This window comes from Dendropsophus ebraccatus, chromosome 15 (genome assembly GCF_027789765.1).
Source record: "Dendropsophus ebraccatus isolate aDenEbr1 chromosome 15, aDenEbr1.pat, whole genome shotgun sequence".
NCBI lineage: Eukaryota > Metazoa > Chordata > Amphibia > Anura > Hylidae > Dendropsophus > Dendropsophus ebraccatus.
In genome coordinates this window covers 58010164-58020305 of record NC_091468.1, presented here as the reverse complement: position 1 = coordinate 58020305, position 10142 = coordinate 58010164, and the positions used below count along the sequence as shown (strand labels likewise).

Below are 10142 nucleotides of genomic sequence, written 5' to 3'. Positions count from 1 at the left end.
CGGGTCCCACACGCTCTATCTTCAGAATGGCCGGTCAGCCGACGGGAGTGCTCAGCCAATCACAGGCCGGGACCGTGGCCTGTGATTGGCTGAGTGTGGCCTGTCAGCTGACCGGCCATTCTGAACATAGAGCATGCGGGACCCGGGGACGAAGACAGCGTGGAGGAGAAGCTTGGACAGGTAATGTATGATGCTGCAAGGACATCGGTAACAATGTCCCTGAAGCCCTTGCTCAACAATCATCGGGCCGTGGAATAGGCCCAGTAAACGAGCAGCGATCTAGCAGGTCAACGCTCGTTTACATCGTTGATTGGGCCCTCCTCGGCCCGTGGAGTAGGACCCTAAGGGTCCTATTCCACGGGCCGATGGGGGCCCGATCAACAATGTAAACGAGCGCCGATCTGCTAGATCGTTTAACAAGGGCTTCAGGGACATAGTTACCGATGTCCTTGCAGCCCTTGTTTAAAGATCATAAATTACCTAACCAGGCTGCAGGGCTTCTTCTGCGCTCCTTCTCTCCCGGTCCCACACGCAGCAGCAGCTTCGGAACGATAATCGGCCCGATTCGGCCGATTATTGCTCAGTGGAATAAAAACAAAAATCAGACGATGATCATGATCATCGGCTGATCGTTTATTTAGGTGAAAACCTAAAATCATTGGGCACCGACCGCGCATCGCTACGTGGAATAGCGGTGTACGACCGACGGTTTTAAAACATCATACATTACCTAACCAGGCTGCAGGGCTTCTCCTGCGCTCCTTCTCTCCCGGCCCCACGCACAGCAGCTTCTGAGAAGCCTGTCTGAGCTTACAGACAGGCAGAGATCGTTTTAACCTAAATAAACGATCAGCCGATGACACGATCATCGGCTGATTGTTGTTTCTATTCCGCAGAGCAATAATCGGCCGAATCGGGCCAATTATCGCTTGGTGGAATAGGCCCCTAAAGAAACTTCTGCCAACTAGGCTACTCAAACAAGATAAAGGGTAAGCTCCCTGCCCTTCCCCCACCACGGGGCAAGGTATCCTGAGTGCAGACCCCCTCCCATTTACTCCCAGTGGGGATTTACTAAGCAAAATGCTGCAAAATTTATCACACTTTACCACTTTTTAAAGGTTGATATAAAAAGGGGTGGCGAGTCCTAAAACGTGTTACACTTATTAATGATGCGCCGACCACGGCACAAACACCACAAGACACGAGCGTCATCCAAATATTAAACTTTATGTTTCCTTCAATCACAATATATTAATTATAAGACAAACATCATTACTGACCAGCAGGAGGCGTGAGGCGCAGGGCGGCTCATACCTCACTGACACATTAATGGCAACATCTGGTTTGTGCGGTTGGAACAGAAAATCGAGAAGCACCAATGACAAGACTGAGGTACACAACATGCCACACCTCACTGTGGGGGCAACACTGCAAGAGTAGTTATACGAGAGCTGAGGCAGGAGGTACAGGGTGCCTCACAGGTGTATGCAAAGTCTGCCCTATGAGGCATTCGGTATATAGTCGGTATATGCCTCGCCCTGCCACCCCAACATGATGGAGAAGTGAGGCACACAGTACCTTATACCTCTGCAGTATCACTAGCACCTGTTCCCATAGTCAGCATTTGGTAAGTAGCTTTGGGCAGAGTAGATCTTTATAACATTACGGCATGAGGGACTGACGCCTCAGTGGTGTGAACACTGCCCAATGAACAGTCAGCATTTGGTATATGTGCTTAGAACTAGCACTGATAAACAGATGGGCACCAGTGAGGAGATTGGGGCACAAGGCGCAGAGTTTCATACCTGAATGGCGTCTCTGGTGCCCGGTAAACAGCTGTATGTGCAGTTAATATAAATGCTCAGTAACGCCAGTCATCTAATAGGGTATGAGGCGCAGCAGACTTCATGCCTCCAGCTCCCACCAAAAGGTGAACACATGGGATGGAGTCACAAGACACAGTGTACCCCAAGTCCCCCCAACCACCAGCTACTGGCAAGTGGATGGAGTCGTGAGGCACAGTGTACCTTATGCCTCCAGCCACCTCTCCTGGTAAACGGTTAACCTTGCGTGGATCGAGGCATGAGGCGCGTTGTCTGGGATCTGTTAGTAGCTTCAGGCGCTGGTGTTATCTTCACCATCAGATTGTGAAGGAAATGTCTGCTCAGGTGGGAGGGAATGCTGGGAGACTGGTGGAGCAGAGTGCGGTGCAGCAATGACCTTTGTCACATAACCTGATGATGTCATTGCATGATCCAGACCCTGCCCTAGAACAGGACCAACCGGCCAGCACTTAACCAGAGTCTGAACTGCGTCATGTGACACCAGACAATGGACATAGAGGAGGCGGTGCTACAAACATACAAAAGGTTAAGAACATAAGTCACAGACATAGATTGGTCTAATGCCCTGATCTGCGGCTGCGGTGGAACTACAAATCACAGTATGCCGGGCAGCCGCAGCCTAGGGCAGTAACACATAGCTCACATCATGACTGCACAAATGTCTGTGTTACTAAGACAATAAGGTGGGACGGACTCTTTGGTCGGCACTGCAGGTAACAAGTCACAACTAAAATAATTTACATTGTATGAAATTCAGCCGGACGGAACCAAGATGGCGGCTCCGGGCTTCGTCAGTAAGGCACTTGGTATAAGAAGCAGCAACTCGGGGGACAAGTGCCCGGCTCCCGGGCATGCCCACTACCGGACCCACAAGGTGTCCAGGCGGATGACAGGTCCACATTGCCGATAATCCCTGAGTAATCTGGGTTTGGGTTTTCTAGTCACTGGATGGAATGGAGGGGGGGGGGGGGGGTGTTAGTTGGCACGTTATAGCCTGGCATAGGACTTGCACAGAGTGTGGTCTCTAATGTCCCCCCAACCACCGTTCTTCGTGGCTGGTGGGTTGCGCACTTCTTGTTGCCGGGAGGCTACAGTGATAGTCTTGGGGAAGAGTTGGCCGCTCAACTCCCGTACCTTGGCCCGCAGAGCCTGGGAGGCAGCATCAATGTTGGAGCAGGGTCCAGAACGCCCGCACATGCCGCTTTCCTCAGCTTTGGCGGGCAGCGTCAGTACTCGCGGCAGGCGAGCGGACAGCACTTTGAGCGGGTGTGCCAGGCAGGCGGCAGAGATGTGCTGCAGGCTCCAGTCCCAGTTGTAGTCATCGTAGGTGCAGAACTCTGCCATGCAGCCCATCAGCTGGTAATACGTCTCTCGGGATAAAGCAATGGCAGCGCGGTGCCGCGGAGCCACAAAACCGCTCAGCTCCATGTGCTGCGGGTCAGGGGGCGACTCTGGGATACTGATGCCCCCCAGACTCAGCATGTGGCAGCCTTCCTCCTGACACTGTTTCTGCATGAGCCTCAGGATGTGGAGCCAGTCAGGGAGCAGGTAGTTTCCCTCCTCCAGAAACAGGATGTGCCCGCTGTGCCCACTGACCCCCCGTACCTGCTCCCAGGTGTAGTGCAGCTTCCACCACCAGTGGTGCTTGTCCTGGGTGAATTGGGCCTCCCGGTAGTGGCCGTGGCTGTCTGGGTACTCAGCGTTGGTGCAGCCCTTCAGGAGGGCAGCCTGCTTGGGCATATCCCGGGGGCAGTCAGCAGGGCTGCTGCCAGGAAACTCATCAGGGTAGAAGCTCAGGCTGTAGGGGAAGTAGAGGGGCAGCACCCTGCAAAAGTCTATGGATTTAATGGCTTCGGCAGCCTCCGGGCAGGGCTGCTCCATGCTCAGCACCAGTAGTATGCGTCCGGTGGCACCAGGTCCGGCGCTCTGCAGAGACTCCGCCAACAACTGCAGCCGGGAACCGCTGCCAGGCCCCCCCCGGACCTGCACCACCACCACCAGCTCTGGCCGCCCTGGGAAGAGCTCTGCGTTGAGGATTGGCTGGCGGAAGTTGTTGCGGTAAGCTGACAGTCTCTTCTTGAGTGGGGAGCCCTGCGGCAGCTGGAAACCTGAGGGGTCCTTCTTCTCAAAGAGCAACAAATCCGGGGGTGAGGGCTCATCCAAGTTGGAGAAGAGAAGCCAGGTGCAGAATGCCATCCCCAGGAGCAGCAGCAGGGCGGCAATCTTCTTCTTGTGTAGAGTCAGACGCATGGCGACAGCTGAGGGCGGCCAACCGTGGGGAGGGAACAGTACTGAGCCCTACAGATGCCAAGTGTACCCCGGTACTATCACACCCCTCATCACCCACAACTACCACTGCCTGTACCTAGCAGCTACAGCCACTATAGCGTACACCCCATATACCCTACACCCCCTATATTGTACACCCCACAGCTACACCCCCTGTACTGTACACCCCACAGCTACACCCCAAATAACCTACACCCCCAGTACTGTACACCATACAGCTCCTGTACTGTACACCTCAAATAACCTACACCCCCTGTATCCCCCCCATACCACAACACCCCTCGATTGTATACCTCTTGCACCCCACAACTGCATCCCCTATACTGTACACCCCCTATAACCTACCCCCCAGCTTCTCCCCGTGTACTCTATACCCCCTGTACCCTCGCCGCCTGCCCGGTGTCTCTGTCCTGGCAGCAGCTGTTACCTCCCGGCTCGCACTGTCTGCCCTCCCCCGGTTTCTCCGCCTCAGTCTCGGTGACGTTACCGCCGCTCCGTCCACCAGGTACCGAGCACCTGAGCTGACTGACCGGACTTCAACCGACCATGGGGTGTGTGACGTAACACCCAGCCAACCAATTACAGAGCACTGACGACGCACTGCTGTGCTTAATCGCCTATAGGGGTGTGGCCAGGGAAAACTTTCCACCAATAAGAAGAGAGGTGAGTGAACGGTCGGCCACGTTTACTAAGGGCAACCTTGCCAATACTTCTGCCAGCTATGACTGGGGAGACAGGGATAACAGGGGGGGGGGGGGGGGGGGGGGGGGGGGGGGGGGATCCCAGACTAAACAGGGGGCTTTCACCGGTCCAGGAAGAACAGACACGTGATACCATCTTCATCATCATCTCCATCCTCTTCATTACTTACACCAAGGGTAAGGTACCATAGTTCTTCGGCTGTTGGAAAACTACAACTCCCATCATGCCTGGACAGCCAAGGCTTTAACACCAGCTGGAGAGCCAAGGTTCCCTACCCCTGACTTACACCCTCATCATCATTGTAGCCACCATCACTACCCTCCTCCTCACCACCACCACAACCATCATTTTCACCACCATTATTATCACTACAACCACCATCATCATTGTAGCCACCATCACTACCCTCCTCCTCACCACCACAACCATCATCTTCACCACCATTATTACCCAGTGTCTTCGTATGGGGCAGATTCCTTTAGCCCCTGAGGCATTGTTACTTCTACCCCCTGTACCCCCAACCATCACTATCACCCCCATTGTGCTGGTTTGGTGCTGACCCCATGGTGGATCAGATGCTGGGGATTCTCTATCATTGCAGCTAATAGAGGATTAGAACCCCCCAATCCTGGACCTGAGCCTCGTGGTCTGTGGGTGAGAAGACAGGCTGTGGCCCTGCTATCCTGGTGCCCGTACATAACCGTCCTTGCTGGGCACTGGGAAAGTTGGGTGATGGAAATGAAGCAGAGCTGAACAGCCTGGATGGCTCATCACATAATCTGTGTGACACATGAGAGCCGGTCACTCCCCAATTAATGGGGCCCCAGCTGACACTTCTACACACATCGCCCCGGATGAGGGGCCCCACCCGCTGTCATCATCCTCTTATGAGCCGTGAGCTCATCCACAAACCTATAAAGAGCGGATGATGGGAGTGAGAGGCAGGAGAATATAATCCACAGACATTCCTGTTATCTGGCACCAGAAAACCAAGCAGCCGCAACAAGAGGTAAGAGCAATATGGCCGCACAGTGACAAGGCTGCGTGGCAAAGCAGCGACATTGCCATGACGACACAAGATGTGGCACAAGGACCCATTGATACGACGACACAGATAAGACCACGTAGTGACACAACTACACAATGACACGCTGCCACAACAGCAAATCGCATCCAAGTCCTTCAACCGAAACATTGTGCGTAACTGTCTGATGGACGACTTCATAACGGAAGCGGTGTGACAAAAAGTTGCCGCCAGTCACAGTTACACAATTTACATTGAGGTTAAAGGGGTGTTCCACTCAAACATAACTTTTGATATGTTGCAACCCATGGTGAGACTAACAATTCCTTCCATACTTAGTATGCATTCAGTCCCCTTCCCCCAGTTCTGAGCTGCTGCTTTTTGTTGAAGACACAAAAATCTGTGTTAGCCTCTCTGTCTGTCCCCCCCCCCCCTCCTCCCTTCTGAGGCAGCTGATGTAAACAAGTCCCTGGCAGGCTTTATCTTTAACATTGTAGCTTCTTTGTAATGCTGGGGGGTTAATCACTGAGTTCATCAGCAACTTGACCGCAGAATAACCCTACCAACATTACAAAGAAGGTACAACGTTGCAGATAAAGCCTGCCAGGGACTTGTTTACATGAGCCGTCTCAGAAGGTCGGGGAAGAGGGGGAGACAGAAAGAAAAGCTCACACACAGATTTTAGTGTCGTCGGCAGAAAGCAGCAGCTCAGAACTGGAGGAAGGAGAATAAATAGATAACAACAAGTATTAGAGGAATTATTAGTCTCACCATGGGCAGCAACATATCAAAAGTTATGTTTGAGCGGAGTACCCCTTTAAGACCTCATAAAGAACGAAGTTATAAAAGAAACTGAAGATGCAAAAGTGTATGGGGAGAAAGACTGGGACACCCAGGAGGCTGGCACACAGGGACCTCCCACACACAGGCCCCCACCAGAAGACTGCTACGCAGGGCCTTCCCAGAATACCGACACGCGCAGGGATTCCCAGGAGAATTCTTGTCAAAAGGTTTTGAGAGGAAATCTAAAATAAATAAAATTTTCCCCCAAAAAACCCACAGACCCCAACACTTCCTTATTTGTTATCTCTGGTCACATTGCATCACACAGCATCATTGCACCCCTCACCTCCAGAGCGGCGCTCTGTCAAGGAATTTCCTGGATAAGTCAAAAAGTATTTCCTTCCTGTTCTTCAGATTCTTTAGCAAAATGTCAGAAAAGAAAAAACTGTTCATGCAATGTGATTAGTCTCCCCCCCCCCCCCCCCAGATGAGAATAACAAGTTATATGAGTGATGAGGATTATAGGAATTAGCGGAGAGGATGATGAGGATCATAGTGATTGTTATTAAGCGTGATCAGTCTTTGCTTTACTCCTCTTCTCTTTACATAGCAGCCAAGTGTTCTTCATTCCTAACACCATCCTCCTCAGATCACTGCCTCATGGTACATCCAGTGCATGATGGAACATGAAACACCCCTGGTTGTTGGTGGTACAGTCTGCATCCGGTCCCCTGGTGGTCGGTGGTACAGTCTGCATTTGGTCCCCTGGTGGTCGGTGGTACAGTCTGCATTTGGTCCCCTGGTGGTCGGTGGTACAGCCTGTGTTTGGCCCCTTGGTGGTTGGTGGTACAGGCGGTGTCTAGTTCCCTGGTGGTACAGTCTGGATCCTGTCCCCTGGTTGTAGGTGGTACAGTCTGGATCTGGTCCCCTGGTGGTCGGTGGTAGAGCCTGGGTTCGGTCCCTTGGTGGCTGGTGGTACAGGCTGTATCTAGTTCCCTGGTGGTACAGTCTGGATCTGGTCCCCTGGTGGTCAGTAGTACAGTCTGGGTCTGGTCCCCTGGTTGTCGGTGGTAGAGTCTGGGTTCGGTCCTTTGGTGGCTGGTGGTACAGGTTGTGTCTCGTTCCCTGGTGGTCAGTTGTACATTAAGGACATGGTCTCCCAATTAAAGGAGAAATCCAGCCTCCAGGTTTTTTTTAACAAAAGAAGTGGCATTGGGGGGGGGGGGGGGGGCAATAACAAAGGGTATAAACTCACCTCTCGGGGCCCCCGCTGGGCTACAGGATCTCCGGCACTGCAGATATCATAACCCGGCTTGGCCGCTCAGCCAGTTTGTGACTGGGCAGGATGCCACTCTTGTCACTGACTGGCTGAGCAGGCTGTCCATTAGCCGGGCCAAGCATGTCCCCTGAGTTGTGAGGTCATCACAACCCAGGGGGAAAATGTCTTCTGGCAGGAGTCACAGGGCCGGTCAGGCAGCGCATCGTGGGCCCGGGGAGAGGTAAGCGATGCTTCCTTGTTACTCCCTCCCCTGCCGCTTGTTAAAAGTTAAATTAGGCCGGACTTCTTAAAGTCCTAACACCTTTCCGGATTCCTGACCAGACCTTAGTTTGGGTATTATTACCCCTGTGATTCCAATGATCAGCACATCTCCACACTGATTTATACCCGGTTGTGTATGACCACATGGGCAGCTGCTGTGGTAAAGATTGTGACACCTGGCCGACAGTGAGTTTTATCAGGAACCAGGAACTTCCTGAAGAGGAAGAGCTGGTAACAGGACGGATGGTGCAGCCAGTCCAAACTCCTGCCCCTATTAGAGTACAAGGCTGGTACAGTCAGAGACCCCTCCCCCCACAATATAACCAAGCACCATGAAGGACAAGCAGAGATTTAATGTAAAGCATGGTAGACAGACAGAGCTATAGTGTAGAGCATGGTGGATGGACAGGGCTGTGGCTCATGGTCCAAGGTCACAGGTAATGAATTTTAGACTTGGCCAGAGTTCAACAGTGAATGTAGCTAATGATTAACAACAGCCAAGCTGCTGGACAGGAGGAGCTACAGAGTAATCTGATCTGGGACCGAGCAGGAGGAGCTACAGAGTAATCTGATCTGGTGGAGAGCAGGAGAGGAGGAGCTACAGAGTAATCTGATCTGGAGGACAGGAGGAACTACAGAGTAATCTGATCTGGAGGAGAGGGGGAGCTACAGAGTAATCTGATCTGGTGGAGAGCAGGACAGGAGGAGCTACAGAGTAATCTGATCTGGTGGAGAGCAGGATGAGCTACAGAGTAATCTGATCTGGGACCGAGCAGGAGGAGCTACAGAGTAATCTGATCTGGTGGAGAGCAGGAGGAGCTACAGAGTAATCTGATCTGGTGGAGAGCAGGAGGAGCTACAGAGTAATCTGATCTGGTGGAGAGCAGGAGGAGCTACAGAGTAATCTGATCTGGTGGAGAGCAGGAGGAGCTACAGAGTAATCTGATCTGGTGGAGAGCAGGACAGGAGGAGCTACAGAGTAATCTGATCTGGTGGAGAGCAGGACAGGAGGAGCTACAGAGTAATCTGATCTGGTGGAGAGCAGGACAGGAGGAGCTACAGAGTAATCTGCTCTGGGACCGAGCAGGAGGAGCTACAGAGTAATATGATCTGGTGGACAGCAGGAGAGGAGGAGCTACAGAGTAATCTAATCTGGAGGAGAGGAAGAGCTACAGAGTAATCTGATCTGGTGGAGAGCAGGACAGGAGAAGCTACAGAGTAATCTAATCTGGAGGAGAGGAGGAGCTACAGAGTAATCTGATCTGGTGGAGAGTAGGACAGGAGGAGCTACAGAGTAATCTGATCTGGTGGAGAGCAGGGGAGGAGAAGCTACAGAGTAATCTGGTGGAGAGTAGGACAGAAGGAGCTACAGAGTAATCTGATCTGGGAACGAGCAGGAGGAGCTACAGAGTAATCTGATCTGGTGGACAGCAGGAGAGGAGGAGCTACAGAGTAATCTGGTGGAGAGTAGGACAGAAGGAGCTACAGAGTAATCTGATCTGGTGGAGAGCAGGACAGGAGGAGCTACAGAGTAATCTGATCTGGTGGAGAGCATGACAGGAGAAGCTACAGAGTAAACTGATCTGGTAGAGAGCAGGACAGGAGAAGCTACAGAGTAATCTGGTGGAGAGTAGGACAGGAGGAGCTACAGAGTAATCTGGTGGAGAGCAGGACAGGAGGAGCTACAGAGTAATCTGATCTGGGGAAGAGCAGAAGAGGATTTTGCATCACATCACCCCAGTATGTACTCTATACTAGCTAATGATGTAGCAGAGCTGACACACGCATGGGGTAGCTATGTGCTTCATATAGGGCAACTGGGTAGGGGGGTGTAGTGTAGGTTTAGATCTCTGCTTGCTGACTGTGAATGAAAACATTTGTTCCATCTAGACTCTAAGAACATCTATAACCAGGGCTGTAGAGTTGGTAAGCCTCAGCTCCGACTCCTGCTCCTTCATAA

At 52.3% G+C, this 10142-nt stretch overlaps 1 protein-coding gene across 1 annotated transcript; it reads right to left on the bottom strand.

Annotated features, from left to right (window-relative positions):
- Positions 1–1208: 1208 nt before the first annotated feature.
- LOC138773939 (alpha-1,6-mannosyl-glycoprotein 2-beta-N-acetylglucosaminyltransferase-like) lies at positions 1209–4371 on the bottom strand. Its single transcript, XM_069954433.1, has one exon. It carries the CDS (start codon positions 4092–4094, stop codon positions 2832–2834), a length of 1263 nt encoding a protein of 420 aa, XP_069810534.1. The 5' UTR covers positions 4095–4371; the 3' UTR covers positions 1209–2831.
- Between the last annotated feature and the right edge of the window lie 5771 nt (positions 4372–10142).